Source organism: Aphis gossypii, chromosome X, assembly GCF_020184175.1.
Source record: "Aphis gossypii isolate Hap1 chromosome X, ASM2018417v2, whole genome shotgun sequence".
NCBI lineage: Eukaryota > Metazoa > Arthropoda > Insecta > Hemiptera > Aphididae > Aphis > Aphis gossypii.
In genome coordinates this window covers 22,705,013-22,729,002 of record NC_065533.1, presented here as the reverse complement: position 1 = coordinate 22,729,002, position 23,990 = coordinate 22,705,013, and the positions used below count along the sequence as shown (strand labels likewise).

At 25.0% G+C, this 23,990-nt stretch overlaps 1 protein-coding gene across 1 annotated transcript in view; it reads left to right on the top strand.

The window, feature by feature from the left end:
- Nucleotides 1–23,990, top strand: part of LOC114120666 (neurexin-1) — a 225,921-nt gene that overhangs the window by 15,700 nt on the left and 186,231 nt on the right. Inside the window, exon 2 of the mRNA XM_027982637.2 lies at nucleotides 12,055–12,823. Coding sequence (XP_027838438.2) covers nucleotides 12,203–12,823 — 621 coding nt within the window. The 5' untranslated portion in view covers nucleotides 12,055–12,202. The remainder of the gene's footprint in view (nucleotides 1–12,054; nucleotides 12,824–23,990) is intronic.

Sequence of the window (23,990 nt, the reverse complement as noted above, 5' to 3'; positions counted from 1 at the left end):
TGATGATGTATGTTCAAATAATGAAACTTATATAGGTAACAGAAATTAAACATTTAAAATAAATTATTATAAAGACAAAAAGACTTTTTTTGTAAATTAAAATTAAAATTTTCTATTTTATTATTTTTAATTATAATACTACAAAATATCTAAACATTATGAACACATATCACACAATGTATTTGAAATTTAATAGAACTACCTGGAAATAATTATTAATAACCTACCTATTTATATATTTTATTTATTTATATACTATATTATAATATTTTATTATACCTTATAATATCTATATAGTTGAATTATTTTTAATGCTGACAAACCTACCATATATTATATGTAATATTGTTAGTTTAATCCAAGGGATTTAATATTTTCACGTGGATTACACATATGATATGAAATAGGATTTGTATTTGGGCAAAAATGGAAAAGACAAAAAAGAACGAACCATTTATTTGGTTTGATGCGTGCGTGTAATACGGATACATCACACACATACGCACAAATAAATACAGAATCAAGTGTAATTTCACCTACTTTTTCTTTTGCGCAATTCTTCCGTTGTTAAAAGGTTTTTACTGTCGTGGAAATTGTTTGTTTTTTCGTCGCCTCTTGTGAATGCACATAAACATATCACGAGTATCGCTGTTTCTTTTCATTCTCAAATCGTTTATATAATATGACACGAGAGCTGTTTTTGGGACATTTTATGTGTGTTATATATAGATTGTATTTATAGATTGTATAATAGTCGTATTGTGTTTGTGGAATTTTAAAAAAAAAGAAACCGTTTGTTTTAAGAGGATATTACCTCCTCTAGTTTTTATTAAATAAATCCTCTTATTGATAACTGTAATTATTTGTTCCATATTAGTTTAAAAAAAAAAAAATACAAATTATATTATTAGTCTAAATATTAAAATAAATGCCTACTAAATTCATTAAGTAACAAATATTTAATATTATATTTCTAAAACTGTACTAGAAACAGATTTGCATTTTAATATTTTTTTTAAATATTTTTTTTTAGAATTTCTTATTTACATTCTCAACAACCAACAATCATGTAATAAACTATACAATGTAAAATAATTTGAATTCATGATTAAATAATAAATATATTATATTAATTTTTCCGTTAAAATCCACCAAATATCAATACAAAGCGTTGTTTCGGTGAAGGTACCCATTAATAAACAGTAAAATCTGCATCACGACATCAGTGGTTGCCTTTGTTTAATGAAAAAATAGTGCTAACCTAAATATTATCGATAAATTAGCAAAATGTGTTCAGTTTAATATTATGTCATAACATAAAGTTGTACTAAATTTTTTTAGAAATTAAGATGATTTAGGAGCCCACAATGGTATTAATAGTGGTAATCTTCTTAAAGATAAATTACACTAGTTTTTAATTACCCCTTTGTTACATATTCACATCTTACCATGTAGCCGATGGCAGACTGCTGACGCAATACCATTGATTATTTTGATTTGTGAGTAAAACTAGTTTTTGACCAGCAGCTGTACGAACTAACCGAAAAAGATGATAAAATTTGTCGTTTTAACAATTTGGATAAAAAATGTATATGTTATCGCGCGCGCACGCTGGCGAGTATTTATATTAGATACCTATATGTATATTTGTATGCACCATTAATACTATGATAATTAATAATCGTTTCATCCTTTTAAATGTTGATCTTTAAATTATTTTACTTAATATTGGTTTAGTTCTAATTATTGGCTTTTAATATTCTAACAAATCACAAAAATTGTTTTGGAACAGCATACGTTTATCAACCTTTTTCCTTGGTAGCACTAATCTTAATGTATATTTAGGAGTAGAACACTTGACACTGACTTATACATATTAATATTAAGCTGTCATCATATTTATATCAAAATGGTTGTAATCAGTAAACTAGGTATTAGCAAATGATTTGAAACGGTGTATTTATTTAGGTTAGGAAAATTCATAAAATCATATTTTAATTTATTACTTATATTAAATTTATTGATATAGTAAAACAGACATTACTATTTTTAACAGCGTAGTAAAAACAACCCACGTCCTGTAAGTATTTTCTATCGATTTACCGTTGTTCGATTGTCTATTTTTGGAACTAAAAACAACTAATAATAAACAAAAAAAAAAAAGTTAACAATCTATATTTATTTTATTTTTATACATTAGTATATATTATTATACTTTGAATAAACTATAAAAAGAAAAAAAAACCTATTTATACAGTATTACAGTATTGTTTAGGGAAATTTGAGTCTCAATTATTTTATTATATTCTCACTGATACTGGGTGAGAATATTTAAGCTGGAAAAAGGTTACCTGGAAAGATTGGTTTTCTACTACTTTTAGTAGTACTTCTACTATTTTTAAGGCAGAGGGAGTGGAAATCCATTTTTAAAAAAATGGTCTGATTAGAAAGTATAATATACGATTATAATATACATCTTGACAAATTATTTTGGTTTTCATTAAATGTTTATAATAATATATTTTAATATTTATGACGAGTAGACACGAAGCAATATGTTAATTCTAAATAAGAATAAAACTACCATAGCTTATATTATTTTATTGAACGAATAATTTACTGATACACATCATTAATTATTATGGGTTCAACTTTAAATGTGTAATTTTTAATATTGTTAATAATAATAATTTAGTAAATAAATATATCCTTGTTAATAAATGTAAATTATTAACCTTAATGATTTATCTACAAAATAAGTGATGGAAAAGTTACAACTATATTAACAAAATAAATATGAGTTATTAGTCTATAAAGTTAAATAAGTCTTAAATTAATTGTTAAGAGTTTCATTTGATTAAATTAAAATTATTATGCACTTTTTTTAATATAATGATTATTAAGAAAAGTTAATAATATGGGTGAAAAGGTGCACTTTTACAGTTTTACCGTGATTTATGTGGGCTTAGAGAGTATCGATAAAAAAAATATAAAATAGGCATAAAATTACTGTGTACAAAAAAATATTAGAATCATTCAGTGGTGTATGATTAAATACATTATACTTATAAATCGTATCCACCATTATAAACCGTTTATAGATAATACACACACACACACATAGTATACATATATATATTTAAAGTTAGTATTTATTATCATTGACAACAGTGTTTAAAATCATAAAATATTATTTGTAGACACTTTATTGTTTTTATATCATTCTGTTATATATTCAATGTGTATATTGAATCTTTTGATGTCATTCCTAAAAACTCTTGGGAAATGTATATCTATCTTTTCTTTCTTTATTTATTTTTTTTGTTTATTTTAAGAGATAAACGTTGTATTTTTTTTACGTTTCATTGTCTTGAATTTAAATAAAATTATATTTCAAGCTATGTTAAATGGAGTAAAAATGATTTGTGAAGACAGAATATTAAGGTTTTTAACACTATTGTGTAAGATAATCCATAGGTATACGTTATATTTCATAGAATATAGTATTATGTTAGCACAATGCATTTATTATTATAATACTAGTTAATAGGAGATTTTTACTATAAAACTATAACTATAATATTATTTTGCAGTTATAATTAATATTATTATTTAAGAGAACTATATTCATTTTTAATCGCCGTCATTCGAAATTTATTACAAATACTTCTAACTTTATAGTGTTAAAAATATTGGAATTTTCTGATGTATTAATTTTTTTTTTATAAAGTTCTCTGTATTTATATTTTAATTAATAATTAATATTTTAATATGAAATTTACATAAAGAGATGATTATTAGATTATTCCACCATAAAAGTTTATTTAAAAAGGCGTGGATACGATAAAACAATTTAGTGATTTCACTTTTTTAGAATCTCAATAATAAAATTTAAATAAAAAATTATTGAAATTGGAATGAATACTATTATACAACAATAGTTGAGTTCAAAATCGATAAGTCTTAATGAAGATAAAGTTTTATTATTAAAAATAGTGCATAGTTTTTTAAAATTTATTATTCATGGAAAATTATTACAATTTACAGTTAAATAAAATATCTGAATTTTTAAATAATATTTTATAATTTATCATAAAAAATATTCTATTTGTGTTTTTACTAGTTTAATCTTTCATTAACTAAGAATTAACTATACTCTAGAACAATTTAATGAACTCAGTTTACATTATTTAAACTGTGCAGTGTGCTACATAGAACTTCCAAAATATTTTACACTACGAAAAATATTATTAGACTTTACTTAAGTTCTGTTTTCTATTTTTTTTCAGTTAAGTTTAAAGTGAAATGAGAAAGCTTAGAGTGAAAAATTATTCTTGGAAAAAGAACTTATTTAATTTAAATGAAAGTGCGTATAACTTAGTTATTATAATTCTCAGACTTTTTAATATGAGAAAACTGCACAAATTTACATTTTTAATCGGGAAATGATATTCTATTAAAAGTTTTTGTAAAAAAATCTACCGAAATATGTAATTTAATTGCATTCACTAATAATAGCTTATCATTTAATTGTAACGTTAACCATTATTCAAATTGTAACAATTAAAATGTTCTAATTATAGAAAAACTATATAGGTAGACTAATATATATATATATAGCCTTTAATCTTTATGTATGTATGTATAATGTTTTTATTTAAATAACAATTAAATTATATTATGATAGTTATCAAGCAGTCAAAATTATAAAATAAGAGAATATCTATGGCATAAAACTTAATCTAATCTCACCTTAGATTATATACAAGTATATGATCTAAGAATCTCACCATGTATATAATGTATACAATATTGTTTGCTGTGTATGTACTATTTGTGGTATTCCGTTATTCCCCCTGATAATAACCCAAAAGTTGTAATTTTAGTTATAATTTATCGTTTTATACAATAAGAACATTTTTATAACACACATGAATTTTTTACTTCAATTATTAAACCAACTAATAATATTATATTACGTCAAAAATAAGGGTTTGTTTAAATCAAATACCTGATAAGTTGTAAATGCACACAACGGTGTAGTATACTCTTTAATCTATCGAAAATATTCCTCAATAATACATTAAAGAATCATATAAAAACCAAATAAAAAATATATTTACATCTCTATGTTATATTGTATAGCAAACTACAATATTGTATCATTGATAAATTAGTTAAAATTATACTAAAAATTATTTAGTTTTTTTAAAATATTTTAATTATTAGGTGTTTATTAGTATTTTATAAGTTGTTATTTGATATTTGATAATTGTATAAGTTTTAATTATACAGTGCATGTATCTATAATATATTTCTTATTCGCATCGTAAAAATAAATTATAAACGTACATTGACAACTAACTCAATATTTTATTCATTATACATTATATTAATTTTGAACTTCAAACATAAATATATGAAATTAGTTTTTGTTTTAAATATTAAAGAAACCATTTAAAAACATGGTCATAACAGATTTTTTTAATACAAAATGTATTCTATTAAATAAAAATGTTGTTTAAAAATGTTTAAAAAAAAAAAATAATTGTTAAAGATTTGAATAATACATTTAATAATATAATTTACTTTGTTTTAAATTTGAAATTATTTAAAAAATACCTCTTGTACTTAAATGAAAAAAATGACATTTATTTGTAAAATTAAATATATTGTATGATAAAAGTACATAATACAATATTACTTACGTAAACTATATACGTCTGAAATTACAATACTTTATTTAAAAGCTTAATGGCATTTACATAGAATCAACGAGTAAATTATAATAACTGTATTATTCAAATGAATTTCAAGTTACCTATGTTAGAAAAGGATTAAAAATTTAAACGAGGTAGCACAAAAGTTTCGATAAAATGTGAATGTGTAAAAGAAACAATGGATTTACTCTGACATTTTAGTAATTCCAAAATTGGCTTACCAATGCCAAGTTATGTTATGTGTACACATAAATAATGTAAATGTGAAAAGTGATGAAAAACATATTATTTTTATTTTATTTGTGAACTATGTTTAGTCTATCTTTTTGAATCTAAAAATAAACTAAGGATATAGCATAATATATTGTGTGTATCATTGCATATGTAAGAACTAAATATTTAATAAATATGAATTTACCGAGGTTTATAAACACAATTAGATACCTGATGACTTAAATTGAAATGGTTTTAAGTAACTCATATCTAAGCTATTAGTTATTACCATTACATTTAACAAATAATATTTGAAAGTAGTCTTGCAGTTACTATTTATACGTAGTTAAAAGCTTTTATTTGTTCTTAGTTCGTGTCTAAAACTTTGAACATCCAATTCAAGCTTTTAGAATTTTCTTTAAAATAACGAACGTTAGTTATTTAATTTATGCTATTTTATGTTTTTATATAATACGAAAAAAATCAACTGTAAAAAAATTAATTCGAATATTATTTCTGTGAAAACAACATTTTTACTTAAAATTAATATAATGGTTTGATTTAGTTTAAAACAAAATTGTTAATTATTAATATTTATTGTATCAAATCAATGAATTTAAATTTAATATACCTATATTTATATTTAACTAATCAAACAAATTTTAACAGTTATATTATTTTTTATTTAATGTTATTCTAATAAAATTAGAAAAATAAATACACTATAAATTAAAAAAATTGATATAATTCTGTTGCTGTAAATTTGTTAATTGATAAAAAATACTAATTATTAGTTAATTGCTTCTTGTATTTGTTGCAAACCAATGTTTTAAATTAATAATCAATAATTAGCTTTACAATGAATATATTCTTAAAATTTGTTACTTTTTATTTCGTATACAAGTATAATTTAATTTTAAACGTAAATATATTTAAAATTAAAAACGATTTGTTAGAGTATAGGTGAAATAACTTACTTTACATATTATGATTAATTGTAGTTATTATATTTAACTTCAATACACTTTTTATTAGTACATTTTTTATTTATTTTTGTGACCTGTTAGTATTGCATTTTTCTTGCCATAAGAAAAACAAAAAAGTATTTTAATTTAAAAAAATGTATTTATTTTATGAAATTTAATTGTAATTTATAAATTTTTTTCTTATATATAGTGAATACTTCTGGAGTACAAGTCGTAATATAATTATTTTTATATACCTACTTTGAAAGTTTAATTTGTGATGCTAGTTGAAGCGTTGGAAAATTACCTTTTTCTCTCTAGGATACAGTAAATACTTTTTTCTACCCGCCAGGCGGATAAGTGTTTTCCGCTTGCTACATCTTGCTACATTTTTCGTAAAAGTTTCTGTCGAAATCGGATTAATATATACATATATGTATCAATACGTTTCGTCTAATACATCAAAAATAAGCTGGTAGTACTGTTACTTCTTACTTCCATACTGTTCTATGAACGATTTTGGTGGATCTAGACGTCAAAAACGATAACAACCCTTCATTATGAATTACCGTCATACATTATAATACGGTGGTCCTAACAAAACATTACTCCATTTTTACATTATATTATAACCTTTATGGCGTACACATTTAAAAATTATTTTATTTTCAAAGGTTTTGAATCAGTGGGGTCCCAATCAATTTATTTTACGAATTTTAGTAAATAATTAAAATACATAAAATGAAAATATATAAATGCGCAAGTAGTCAAATATAATAATATAAATATAATATTTTTCTAAGTATGTACCAAATAACAATTAATAATAAATGTCAAATATGCAATGTCTAAACAAGACAATTGTACTGACATGATGGCTATAGTGTTACCAAGTACCATTGTCACATTAATACCGATAAGAGGCAGAGATGTGACAAAGATTGTACTCGTACATGTAGTTTGAGCGGGTAGGAAATTTTAGTCTTGTGCAAAATGCATCCTTCTCCAGCAGTTTATGCCACATACGATTAAAATAGATAATTTACCACTCTTGCAACATAACTCACTATTATTTAAAATCAAAAATATAATAGTATAAATATAATTTATTAAATGTTACTTTTTAGTACTCGTATTATTTATTATTTATTCATAAATCTGTTTATTTTATTTTTATTATTTTTAAAAATTATCACTCTTAATTTACGTCAAAATAAATAGTTTTATTCGTTGATAGTTTATTTGTATATGGCTTAATTTTTTTTAAAAATTTTTTATTTTTTAATCAATATATTTTATTTAATATTTCTTTAATAGTATATATTATTTAAAAATATAATTATCTTCAATATTTATATTATTTTTCAAAAAGCAAAACATTTTATACTTGGAATATATAGTTAATTTTTACTTTAATATTTTACATCTCTGTGTATTATACATTTTGAAAAATAATTAATTTTTATGGGACAATCAAAGCAATAGTTTATGTATTGTTATGTCAGTTGTTACACTAAACACCTCAAATTACTATATTATGTCATTCTAATGAAAATAATGAACCGCATACTTTTTTATGCATGTATTATATTATACTAAGGTAGTGAACACTATAATTTTGTAATGAAGTATATATCGTTTTTTGTTATTTTTCATATACATGTCATCACTTGTCTTGTTGGTTGTCAGTCGTTGTAATGCCTTCCAATGTGTCCAAAAGTAAATGAACAAAAATACGCATAACGCTTGTTGTTACTACAATTTATAGATGTTATCAGAAATACATAAAAAAAATGTATAATTCATGATTTTGTAAGACCTTCTTTGAAAATTTTTAACACCCGAGTGTTTTTTAAAATAATTTTAATGGTTATTAAAATATTCATAGAGCTCTCGAAATTCAAACTTATATTAGGTTTCCATATGAGTAATCGGAAAGCGCGACAAAATAAAATTCAATAAAAATAAAATAATGTAAAATAATTTGTTTAATATTGTTAGGTTTGTTAGCTAATTATATTTTTATCCTATATAGATTAGGTTAAGTTAGATTCTTTTAACCCAATATGTGCTAATTTATTTTAATTTACGTGAAATTAATTGTATACAAATTAGCACTTACCTTACTCGTTTTCCGACTGCGCCAAATGTAAGTCTTGGGGTTTGGAATTACAAAAACAACACTATGCGAATTGACGTAATTTGACAGATATTAATATTTCCATATATATATATACATAAATACATAATATTAAATATACATACTTTCGGCGACCGTTATCCGGTTGCATTATCATGGACGAGAATAATCGGTCGTTGCGATAATGCGATTAGTATATTATTTGTAATCGGGATGAATGGTTAATTACTTCTAGAACGATTAATACTTTGTAAGAATATTTTTTTACAAAGTTTTTAAGTTGAATTATTCCTGAACCTTCATTTCTAAGATGTACTGATGCAAACAAAAAAATTGGAATCTTATCTTAACGTTAAATTACAATAGGATACATATTAGTATTGTTATATTATATTTATTTGGTGACTCATTTGACTATCTTATAAACAATTATTGATTTGGATTATTACATAACGTATTACTAAATTATACTTATATTTTTGAGGAGAAGTAGTGTAATACAGTGGTTCTAAAACTGGTACGCAATTACGCGAAAGACTATATTATGGTGGTATGCGGAAGGCCGCATGGTAGTAGAACGGAAAATCAATAATAAATATTCGATTCTGATCTCATTGAAAATTCATTATATATCTTATTTAAAAAAACTAATAAATAAAAACAATTATACTGTAGTATTTTACTGCCTTATTATTTTTAATAAATGTATTGAACTAAAAAGTAAAGTATTCAATTATAAAATTTGGATCGTTCTATTTTTAGTCATTAGTGGTACGTGAATAATTAATAATTTACCTAAGTGGTACGCAACAAAAAAAAGTTTGAAAACTGCAGATGTAATTTAATAGTTATTGTTACTATCTAGGTACTCTATCATAAGATTTAACAAATTATATTATAGATATTTGTATTACTTATTGATAGTTTTATAATGCTCTTAGTGTAGGGTTTATAATTTATTGACACAAAAATAATAAATACATTAAACATTATGATTAGATTTTGGTTTTATCTGTAATCATCAAGAAACTTTGATAATTCCAAATGATATGCATCTTGTTGATGTAACATTTAGTGACCAGAAAGTAAATTCGTTTGCATCTTACTTTAAATCCATTTATAAACCTAATTGTTCAGTCAATGAAATTAAAATTTATTAATTTTTATTGCTTCCATTTAATTTATTTATATCCATTGTTGAGGTTTCTGAAGCGTTAGAAACTTTATCTGGAACCCGTGGTACATGCAGGTAGTCGCTATGGAATTTACGCAATTTTTCTTTATTAATGTCGCTTATTATGTATCTTTCAATATTTTTGTTAAGTCCCTCTAAAAAGATGCGTTTTTATAAACATTGATAGTTTTTCATACATAACTAATTTTAAAATTAGAAATTCTATCTACCTATATTGTTTCTAACTATCACATCTAGCTTAATTTTTCTAAAAAAATTTTTTAAAAACTGAAAAATTTGTTGTTTTTATGTGAATTGAAGAATATTATACTGTATCATATTTTTAACAATAAACTTCTGCTTTTCAATGCTCAGCAATCACTTATACAAGTTACTTTTTAACATCAATTCCTTCGAACCAAAAGTCCAAGTAGATAGGTCTACACGTTGCTAAATACTTGAACTTAGTTAATCAAAGCTTATTGATCTATGTTTTAGATAAACTTATCTATTCCTACGGAAATCTTTTATATGATCCAAAATAAAAAACTTAAGAGGTAATCGTGAAAACAATAATTATTTTATTTTTACAGAACAAATAATATATTGTAAAAATCAATTAATGTAAAATGATTAAACAAAATAATATTGAATACTTAACCATTAAATTAACGATTTAATAGACTTTATAGAATAGTATTAGCCATTTGTTTAACTATAATAAATATATATTATATATATATATATTTAATATGTCTTAATATAATATTACTTATATTACCAACAAAAACATTTCATTTTACTTATGGAACCTTAGATTCATTTATATTTACTATTGTAACGTGACCACTTTCCGTCACTCCCAGTCACGAATTTGAAATGTTTGTAACTTGTTTTTTTAAATAGTCCGTTTTTTAATTTAACCTACGTATACAAATGCATGTAAGAAGTGAAGGTGCTGTGGATTCATCGGCACTTGTACATCTGAATTTGTTGTGGTGGGGGCTTCCTTTATTTGGTTTCCTTGTTGTTTTTCTATACCTAAGGTCTATGACTATTGGCCACAGCCTCACTGTTAATTTCCTTCCGAAAATTGTTGTTTTCGTATACGTAATTTAACTAGGTTTCCAAGAATTAGTTAAAAACATAATTTAATTGCTAACATATATTTCCCGACAGCTCTTCGAATCGATAATAACTTGTTATGTATTAAATTGTACTTATCCTATTACTTACGTCGAGTATATTAATATTGATTTATAATGAGTCAGATAATACATAATATCGTGAAAAATCTTATTTTCTAATAATATAATATATCAGCGGTTCCCAACCTTTCTAGTTGTGCGGACCACCAATTTTGTAAAAAAATCTTTGAGGCCCACTATTATAATACCACACCTATAATATACGTATTATAACTATAAAATATAACATATTATACGAGATAAAACTACATTCAAACCTCAACCGTTCGATACCGTACACTTATTTTACACTGTAGTTATAATATTGATCGAATATTATTATAACCAGAAATATTATAAGTGTGAAACAAAAATATATAATAATATTATATTGTTCACGGCCTAGTACGCTCGCGGCCCATGGGTTGGGAACCGTTGGAATATATTATATTATGTAATATTATTTTCGAAATTGCTGGTAATTTCGTAACCAATTACTCTATAGCATATACTGTATTTGACCGTTTCTTTCCCCCCATCATATACTATTATTTAAGCGGTTTACACTAACGAAATAGCATTATTATTATTATTATTATAATTATTATTAATTAATCGCGTTTAACACGGTGGTTTATTTACTTGTTATCGTCAGGTGATCGTACGGCAGCGGCGTTACGGTGACGAGGCAATTCGCTCGCGCATGAGGGCGGAAGCGGTCGCGCTGCAGTGATCGCCGCCGGTCGGCCGACCGCCGTCGACACCACCGCCGCCGACGCCTCAGCTTCATCTGCAGCGCCGTCATGACGAGTACGACGACGAAGACCACCACCGCGATGACGGCGCTCGCGGTCTGGTGCGTAGCCACCGTGATGGGCGCCGCCGGCGGTCTGGTGCTGGACGGCACCTACGGCCAATTCCGGAAGTGGAACGCGGGCGTCAACGGCACGCTGGAGATGGAGTTCAAGACCCGGTCGCCCAACGGGCTGCTCATGTACACCGACGACGGCGGCACGTACGACTTTTTCGAGCTGAAAATGGTGGAGGGCACCATGCGGCTGCGGTACAACCTGGGCGCCGGTGCCCAGATACTGATGGCCGGCCACGACCTGTACGACGGCCGGTGGCACCGGGTGGCCATCGAGCGCCGCGGCCGCGTCACCGCCCTGACCGTGGACAACGCGACCAGCGCGGCCGCGTCCGCCGGCAAGGAGCTGCAGTTCGGCCGGCTGGCGTCCAACTCGGCCGTGTACGTGGGCGGCATGCCGGGCTGGTACAACGGCCGGCTCACCCGGCTCGCGCTGCCCAGCGTCATTTTCGAGCCCCGGTTCAGCGGCGCCGTCCGCAACATCGTCTACACCGACGACTTTTACCCGTACCCGAGGCGGCAGACCGCCGTCACCGACACGAACCGACAGCCGAAGGTCAGTACATAATATTATTATTGTCACGTATACGCACGTATTATACGCATTGGGTATATATAGTTGTAGTATAGCCGTATTACGATGAGAAACAGAAAAGAAACGTATTATTATCATTATGGGATCGTGAATTTACAATGCACTATAATACAAAAACGTCTATGACAAATAACTTACTAAATAAAAATCGACGTTTTAAAAATGTAAATATCGACTAGTGAGTTGCAAAAGGGGGAAAAAAATCTATATTTTTTTATGTTTATTACGCTTTTACCAAGTTTAAAGAACGCGGTACATGGTGCACGATATCTTTACACTAAAGTATTTCCCAATTTTTCTTATTCTCGCACATCTTTGTTTTTTTGGATTCATGCTGTCTGGATTCTAAAATATGGAACCTTTATTCAGCTAAAATTGCTTATCTAGTACACTTGTACACTTATATACTTGCCTCTACTTCTATGAGCAATAATGTTATTTCAATTGGTATTGCTTAATAATTAGCCAGTTCTGAATTGATCTGTGCATTGTAAACAGCTGCTACTAATATAGCTAAAAAAAATAATGATTGGCTAATGGATAGGATAAAACTCAGAAAAAAAGAAAAGAAATTCTCAAGACCTTCTATCCAAAATTTCAACCAATAATAATAGAGATATCTACATTGTGGCTAAGTATATTTTATACCTCATCAAAACAAATTTTAACAACGAAAAATGAAAGATCATACTCACGTACATGTGCCAAATGTTGACATCGTACGAGAGTCCCATTCAGAAATTAGCCAAGTGTTACGCTATACAAATAAAAGAACATTGTTACTCATCAAAGAGGGAATGAGAGTAGGTGTTGGGTTATAAAAAGAATAGACTCTTCCATGATATAGATATCACTACTTAGAAAGACTTACTTTTTACGTTAAGCGACTTTAATTTGGCTTTTTTAACGGTCAGGTTTTTTGACGATGCTTAGTTTATTACATATTATATACACATTATTTAGTTAATTAATTAAGACAATTAAGTAAGCACTTTAAATGTAAAAGTTTAAAAACAATGTTGTTAATAAGCATACATTTTTTTCCAAACCTCAAAGTATTAATAAGTTAAAATATTATTTTGGTTGACCAAATATTTAATATGCAAAATTATAGTTTCATAATTTCGAAATGTTATTCATTGTTGTTAATGTAACAATTCAAACTGAGGTAATAAGTGCATGTATATTATAAACGTATCTAAAAAAAAAATTGTTACAAAATACATTTGTATAATTTTACAATATAATGAAACATAATATTTATCTACAATATTATGTTTTTTCATCCTGAATTTAGGTGTTATTATACAGACAACCTTCCGTTCACCTTCTGATATAAGTACTCTTCTTCATACCTTAAGGTTATAAACATAATAAATTACTTGGTTCATTGAATGATAGTTTTTAAAAATATTAATTATAATTATCTACATTTCTATATTATAGCTGATAGCTGTAGAATATTCAAAAATATAAAAATAAGAATTTTGTTAATTTTTATTCGTAGTAAGCTCAATGAAAATCTTAGACTATAATCAATATTCGCTTTTCAGTTTAAGTTTTTTCAAAAAAACTAATTTTATAAATAGTTACTTTTACTCAAATGTTGTTAGATACTAACTATTTACTATTATCAATTATTCGGCTTTTTTAATTTATAAATTATAATATTACTAATGACTTTAAAGGGATATAATATAAAATAAGTATTTTTTTTTATAATATCTTACTTGTAAAACGAATTTCGTATGAATTAGTAGACACATCTTAATAAGTGTATAATATAAACAAATAATAGTTTATGATTTAAAAATATACATTCTATACTATATCTGCTTATAATCGTAATAATAATTTAAATTTAACACATATAATACAGTGACTTATGAAATATGCATTATTGATAAGCATGTAAAATTATAAACCTACATAAAACATATTATTATAATAATATAATGACAAGCATTGAAGCATGGTAAAATTCAACATAATATAATGTACGAAAAAGTCTTCAGTTTTTCCCATGGATAATATTTTAAATTATAATAAGATAATAAATTATTAACGATGAAATGTATTGTTTAAATAAGTATTTTGGTTCAAATTAATACTAATATTACATACAAAAAATATTTGCCTCTATACTTTTTATTAGATTTTATGGTTTTAGAATAAAATACATAGAAGGAATCATGTATTCAATTGTTAAATTTAAATATAAAACGAAAAGTTCTTATAAATTTTTAATTACAAATAGTTTGTGATTTAAATGAAAATTCTTAAAATTCTAATTTAAAATGCGTATGAAAAAATAAATTGTGATTTATTCTTTTAATACGTTTATACAAATATAATAATAATTTTTTTTGAATCTTGTATTCAAATTTGAAGAATTTTGAATAAGAAAATTATTTTTTGTTGGCATTTAAAGATAATTGAAAAATTTTCATGAATTACTAACTACAAATTAATTTCTTATTTTTAAGGCTTTTAAAATTAAGTCAGAATTCTAGCTTTAAACTTTATTTTGGCTATGGATATTTAATATATTTTTGATGAAAAATGATTTACTTACGATAAAATTAGTGTTTTCAAGCATTTCTATCTAAGTTAGCAGATTAAGTATTATTTTTAATTGATATTTCAAGAAAAATAAACTAAACCTTTTCATATCTATAAATAGCTCAAAAATAGTCTAAGCATAGTAAAAATTTTACTTTAAATGGAAATTGATAATACGAATATTAGATAAAAATTTCAAGTATATAATATGGTAATTCGATTTTGAGTTTCACAAAAAAAAAAAAAAAAAAAATCGATTTTATCTGAAATTGGATTTGCGTAAAGTTTCCCGTTGTTCCTATTTACTTCTTCAAAGAACAAACTAGATCTTGTAATGTTTTCTATCTTAAATCACCCTCAAAGCTTAAAATTGAAGCGTTTTATCGACAACTTATTGTGTACACATACGCAAAAAGTAAAAAACAAAAAATCATTGTAAAAACAATATACTCATCATATCACTCAAAATTAAAAATATGTTCTTCTGATACACAACTAAAATTATAATTTTAAACTAAAGTTATAATTTATATTGTAAAAACAACACAAATATTTTTCAAAGATTAGATAAATTCACAAGTACAGTTGCCCTGTACAAACAAAAATAAATTTAGGATTTAAAATAACCGGGTTCATAATTAAATTTATCAGCATAAAAATTACCCTATAAATCGTCAAATTACAGTTGATCTTTATGGTATACAATCAAATATAATTGTTTTTGTTTTTTTAAGATTCTGAACGAAGTATTGAATGTATTGATTTTACAATGATGTGTGTTTTTGTTTTGTTTCTGTGTCTGTGTACAGCATAACTAGTCGAAATAATGCTTTAATTTCAAACTTTGGGGGTGGTTTCCGATAGAAAAGTGAATATACTTGGTGCATTATACATGTAAAAAGTACACATTTTCCAACAGTTTTCAAAAAAATCGAGAAAAAAAAGTGACGGAAAAACGGGAATTTTTACGCAAAACCAGTTATCGACCAAATCGATTTTTTTATATGATTGTAACTTACAAACTAATCACTATAAATACTTGAAATTTTCGCCAAATGTTTATGTTAGTATTATATTTTATATACAGTTAAATTTTCAAAATATTTTGATTTTTTTTTTGAGCTATTTATATACCACTGAACTTTTGGGTGATCAAAACAACTTTAAAATTTAATACAAGTTTTCTTATGAGTTGTTCTTATTGTAGTTAAAAAAATCAAAAGTTGTTAGTCAACATTTTTTTTATAAGTGTTTATAGTTCAAATTTTTACGAAATATGTTGAAATTCCGAAAATTTGCAATTAATTTTTAAGTTGAAAAATCATATAATTTATTGTATTTATAACTAAGGTTTGAAAATACAGCACTGAGTTTTCTATAAGTTTTCCTTCAAGTAGCTATAAAGAAAACTCGACGCATCATTATAGGACAAATTTTAAGTGCATTAGAATTTAAAATTTTTACTTAATAGTGTAATGACAACGATGTATCCTTAAACGAGTTTAAATATTTGTTATTATTCAAAAAGTATAAGTCGTAGATACTTGAAAATTTCACCTGTTATTTAGATTAGAATTTTCTTTACATGATTTCATTTTCAAAATATTTTGACTTTTTGAGCTATTTTTAGACAACTGAAATTTTCAATTTTTTTAAGTGTACATACAATTTTTTTGGTGTAGTCAAAATACTTGAAAAATGAATACAAAGATCTTCATAAGTTATCCTTATGATGATAAAAAAAATTATAAGAATACATACGCATAATTTTTTTTATTAGCATTTGAAGTTCAAACATTGAAATAAATTCGTTAAAATCATGAATATTTGCAAATTATTTTGTAGCCTGTAGGTAATTTTCATAAAAATTTTTGTATAAGTAGCTAAGAATTGAACATTTAATAGTACAAGATTTTCCATAAATTTAGGTTACAATAATTATATAAGAACTTAAATTATGGTGTATTCAAGCCATTAAAACATAAACCACCTTTTTTACCAACCATTGGAAATTATATCCTAGATTAACAAATCATCTTCGTCCAGAATCGTTTTTCGTATACAATAATACCTATCATTGGATTCAAATTTAACACTCCTATAATATGTAATAGTGATCCACACGGTACCTAATGTACCGTACAGCTCTATGTACAGCAGAGTGGTACATACTTACCCGCTATTTTTTTTTATCGGTGAAAAATTAATTATTTTTTATAATAATAATAATAATAATAATAAGCGTTTGAAATGCATTGCAGTTCGATCAAAACGACTGATGTTGAATAATATATTCTTTATTTTTATGATATCTTTTTCCAGTTCCCATATACCAATTTCATTTAGAATTCTAAATCTCTTGAAGACTATAAGCTGCATTAGATTCCGGTCACAGACTTTCTGTGAGCTAAAGCTTGCAAGAGTGTGAATAAAACTTTAAAGAGACTAGTAATATCATGTTCTTGGTTTTTATTGAGCCTTAAAAATACCGTGACGTTCAAAATGGATAAAAAAAAAATTTCTCAATACATTGTATTCTTATCGAAAAACAATACTTGGTATAAAATAATTTATCTAGATTAGAGTGTTTATAATTACTTTTAAAAATTAAATTTATTCTTAAAAAAATATTAAGGGTGAAACAGCAAATATTTATAAATATAAATTTATTCTGTATTCGTGTGTGTTTTTCAGTAATGTGTTTTTACATATTTGGTTAATTATTTCCACAAATCGTTTCATAAGTGATCTATCCCATATGATATATTTTTATTATTGATTTATGTGAATATTTTGAGTATAATACAAATTATTTCATATTTGAACTATAAATACGAGAAACGAATATTTTATGGTATACGAAAATAAGTTTAAAAATATAAATATCATATTATTTTCTGATTTTTAATTCAATATCAATTATTATTTAAAATTAAGATTTACAATTATGGTTTTGTTTACAAGTAATTTTATTAAATTTATAGCTTAGAAATTTATCTTATTGATGTAGTTTGGAAGAAACGTAGGAATTCATTGTAGGTGTATTTTATTTTTTTACTGTTTTTGTTTTGAAAATAAACCCTAGTTTTGTTTATAAATAATCAAAAAATAACACCAAAAGTTTATATATTATTTAATTATCTATAAAATTCAATTAATGAACAGAAATAATATCGAAACATATCTGGCTTACACTCGTACTATATACCTAGAAGTACCTATCAATACACATTTAAGGACAACATTTTTACTGAAAACAATTTTATTTTTACCAGATTTCTTTTTTATTTCAATTTACCCTTGTGTATAATAACATAATATATGCCTATTAATTTATTTTACGTCTGATATTTGAAAGACACATTTCGGACCTGGCAAAATGGTGGTTTCACACGTTTGTGGTATTTCTCGTAGGACTGTAATACCGCAAAACTGAATTGAAAAGGTCATTCACAGATAGATAGCTGAGGACTTAATGGAATCCGAAAAGTGTAATACAACCGCAACGTGTGCAACTTATACAAGTGGCTAGCCCGTTCGCAGCCTATTCACACACGTCACCAAATTAGATTACACCACACTAACCCAAAAAGACGGAATGCTGAACCACTACTGTGACCGCAGTTGGGTTCGAATAATATTTTACACGCTATATCGTGTCTTGTTGCATGGTCGTAAATATAATTATAGCTAATATATTATTGAAAATATACTGCGAGCTGTTTTTCAATCGGAAAAATAAAATACGTTTATTTAACTGCAATTGTGAGGTTATTCATATCTTGATTTAGTTATATGTATTGATATATTATACATCGTAAACTTTTGGCTAAATATGAATTGATAATATAGTACCGTCAATAGTCACCAACATAATTTTACGACAAAAAAAAACCTGTCTTCCTGATAATTATATTATTTATATTAGAATTTATTCGTTTAGTGCTTAGTCGACGAAGTAAATGTTCAAAATTAAATTCATTATAATATGTTTATCATACAATTTTTCAAATAAATAAGTACATATTATAAAGTAATTAAATTTGAATTTTATAGAATCATTTTAAAACATAATAATTAAAATGGCAGTATCTCTCAAATATAACTCAAATGTGATAGAAATTATATAAGTCATAATTGATGTTCACTTAAATTAAATTAGGGATATATTATTATTTTAAACACAGCTGCGAAACTTCCATTTAACGACATTTTCTATTTAACGAATTAATCCATAATATAATTTTTTTTTTGTTCCTCGTGAGACTTTGTTAAATAGAAGTTTCATTTCTAGATATAATTTGTCTGTTAATCTTAAATCTTTAATAATTGTAATTTTTTTTTAATTATTATGTATTTACAACACGCCTAGTGTTAAACTATTTTTGTCAATTTATCTTAATACTAGATTTTAACACATTGCAAATGGACATGTATTTATAATAAAAGAAAATAATGCAATAATATTATGTATCTTACAAAAAAAGTTATTTTGATAGTTCCAATGAAGTGTTTGAACCTGAATTAACTTGAACACCATATTATTGACATTCGAAAAAGTTTAAATAACCCAAGTTCAAAAACCCATTTAACCTGCATTTTCTTGCGTGACAAAACACTCGGGATTAACCATTAACTGAATAAAATATTGATTACTATCTGCAGTATTAATCAGGCTCCAAAAATAACTAAGACAAACAATTTTGGTTATACGCCTATATTTCATTCATGGCAATGAAGAATTTATTTTCAGTTAATTACTTAAAATTTAATTTATATGTATCTATCATAATAATTGGTTTTACAGTCATATTTTACGAAAAACGTTTGAACACTGGTGCAAAATTGTATTTTATGTTGGGAATAATAATTATTTTTATTTTTGTCCTTTATTTTCATATCTATTTTGTTTATCATTGGAGGCGGGAAATATAATATTCATAAATAAATATCTATAATAAACTTATAAATACATGATTAATCCCGTACGTATATCAAGTAAATAAAGGTTGATTTTTATGGTTATTTGTTAATTGTATTTGCTTATTATAGTTTTTTGTCCATACAGTCTGTACATGTATAAAAACCGTGTAAAAGGATTATAATAATAACTAGTACGTCGCTAACTAAATAGCATGGATTTTATTTTATCATTTTCCTGTATTTTATCTACAATGATTTTTTTTTTTCAAATACTAAATTAATTAAATATAAATTTAAAATATACTGAGTTAAGCAATTTTAATTAATTGATTATTAGTTTATATATTTTTTCCAAAAAAAAGCGTTTTGAAATAATATTGAAACCACCAGCTATTTCTTTTTCATCAAAAAGTAAACTTAAATTTATTCGTAAAACTATAATGTATTTTTTCACTATAATCTATTTATTTAAATGTACGTTTACACTTGACAGCGGGATTTTAATAGTTCTAATTCTTTTTAAAATTCCTTACCCACTTTTAAATTAAAGATAAAAAAAGTTTATAGTCAACAATATAAGGTAGCTAAAGTTAAAATCCTATAAAGGAGCTATACTTAAAAATAAATATCGTCGTTATTTTATTTTTATATTATCTACTTAAAATGAAGGGGTTATCCTAGTGTTTAAAACAAAATTCAGTAGAATGTAAAATATTTCAGCAAACTTTTTTTTAAAGTTTAAAATATTTAAATTCTTTAAAAATATTTAAAAATGAATTTCTTTTAGTTATTTTTATTAAAATATTCTATATGATCTATAGTTGGGTTTTATGATGTTTAAAGTATTTTTAAAAAGTTAACTAGTCATCAAATAAACTACAAGAATATATCAACTACTTTCAGTTAATTTGAGAATATTTTTTTAATTCTTTTGGTGTTACTTATTTTACCGAATTATTGTTATAATTTATTGATCTAACATAAACGTTTATATTTTTAAAATCTTCATAAAATATGTACAACATTTAGGACTTATAATACAATATAACCTTGTAGTAATTATATTATAAAAAATACAAAAAAAAATAATATAATTTGTACTTAATGTACTTTTTAATTTAAATAAACTATTATACAAGTGAACATCTCAATATAATAAGTGTTGGGCACTTTGTAGTATTTATTAAGTTAAATATGATAAAACAAAAATTGGCTTAAGTTATTTAATTCCATTCCAACCCTTATTTAATTCCCCTTGCCAGAGAAATTTTCACTTAATTTTTGTTTAATAATTACTTGTTAGCATTCTCTTCTCAGATCAATGTCACCCGTTCTTAGATTTACCTGCATTCCATAAGAGTTCGTACGAGTAATAATATCCACATTCCTGTAAAGTTTAACTTCTCTGAAATGTTAGTAGTTAAACGAGATAACTGGAGTATTACTGTCAACTATTTAAATATTTATAGACCGTATACAAGTTTTATCAAGTTTGTAAAATTTATGATGTTATACTTCACACAAATACTTTAAAAACTAAAAATACTACTTACCATAATCTATTATCAAAAATGAAACTCAAAATTACCCTACAAATTGTTAAGTAGTACGTATATACATTTTGAATTTATTGAAACTAAACAAATGTATTTTTAAATAACATAGTTTAATAGATAATTCTATAATTCAATTAGCTTTTAATTTTTTTTTTTTTGTATAATTATTCTAATGTGTATTATTTTTGTTGTCACTCATTCCTATATTATATTTTTTTGTTTTTTCGAATTGTTAAGACAATTTTTACGTCCAATTTTCTAAAGTATCACATAGATCCATTTTTTTTTTTACCAAACACCACCCCCAATACTGAAAAAAAGAATTTTTACTACTCAAAAAGGCAAAAAGTAATGATAGAAACAAAGAAAAATATGATTAAAAATTTCCCATGAAAATTTTTTTTTCAATTGACTTAAGTATCACTATTTTTCTTTCCTCGTTCATAATGTGTTATTATTGGGTAATGTTGCAGTCATATTGTCTGTCTCGTTAGTTTCCTACTCGATATTTGCATTGATTTATGAATTATAAATATACCTTATGAAATCAAAGTACTAATAGCATTAGTATATTGCGTTTAATTTATATCAAAAATCTTTGATGCTCTGGCTCAAAAAGCCTTCAAATCGTAATTAATGACTGGACGACCACTGAAAGATGTATTAAAATATAATTTTTCGAAACATCTGGCATTTATTAGTAAAATTAATTTATAAATAATATTCAATTTACGTTTATTTAATAAATTAATCCAATTTACTTAGGTATTAAATTCATTAAATTCGATTATCATTAACTTATCATTGAAAAGTTATGAAATAAATCAATATTACTGATCGATGTGTAATTTTTTGTCGTACTAGGTACTAGGTACTAAATATTAATAAAATCAAGAAATTGATTTCAATTTCTATGTCAACAATTACTGAACAGTGAATAGAATAATATATATAACATATTACTTTTACAATAATTAGAAATAATAAATTATTTAGTAATAAATGCCATAAAGGTAATTGGTCCATCGAGATGATATGAGGTAGTGTTTAATTGAAATGCAAACTAGGTCTAATGAATTAATAGTGATCAGTGGACAGTATTAACTTCAACTAAATGTGAAACATATTTATATTTGATGAGAAATTATTGATATAATATAACCATTGATACTGTTAGATCTAGAAATTCTACAGGCTAATGCTTACAAAATTATGTATAATAAATGGATATACGTCAATCGATTGTAAATGATTTTACCAAATAACAATATTGTTAACGAATGCCAATTTATTGTATAATATTTATAATTATTGATCACAAACCATCTATATTATTTTATCTGAATATATTATGTTAGACCCAATATTTTGTTTTTCATAAATTAACTATATACGATTTATATAATGATAATGGAATCATGCGTAATATAATGGCATTTAGTTCTAAAATTTTAGAATATACATAATATAATATAGGTAGGTAGTCCTAATTGTTTATATCATTATTATTTTAAATTTAATTATTCATACTTAATTTTAGATCCTGAGCGGAGCAATGAATGTATTGATTTTATAATAATGTGCGTTTTTTCTTTTTAAGTACTTGTAGTCGATTAAATGCGTCAATTTTAAACTTTGGTGGTGATTTAAAATAGCAAATAGGATCTAGTTTGTTCTTTGGACAAGTAAATAGGAAAAACGGGAAATTTTACTCAAATCCAATTTTCGACAAAATCGAATTTTTTTTTTCTTGTGAATCTTGTAAACGAATAACTATATACATGCATTTTTCACCTTATATTCGTATTCTCTATTTCCGTTTACAGTATTATTTTTATAATACTTAGGCTATTTTTGAACTTTTTATAGACACGAGAAATGTTAGTTTATTTTTCTTGAAATATAAATTAAAATGATACTTAATCTTATAACCTAGATAGAAATGCTTGAGAACACAAATCTTATCGTAAGTTTTAAATTTATCCTTAAAAATATATCAAAAATATATTATCGTATATCCATAGTTACAATGAAGTTTAAATTGAAATTGTAACTAAATTCAAAGGAAATTATTTTGTAGTTAATAA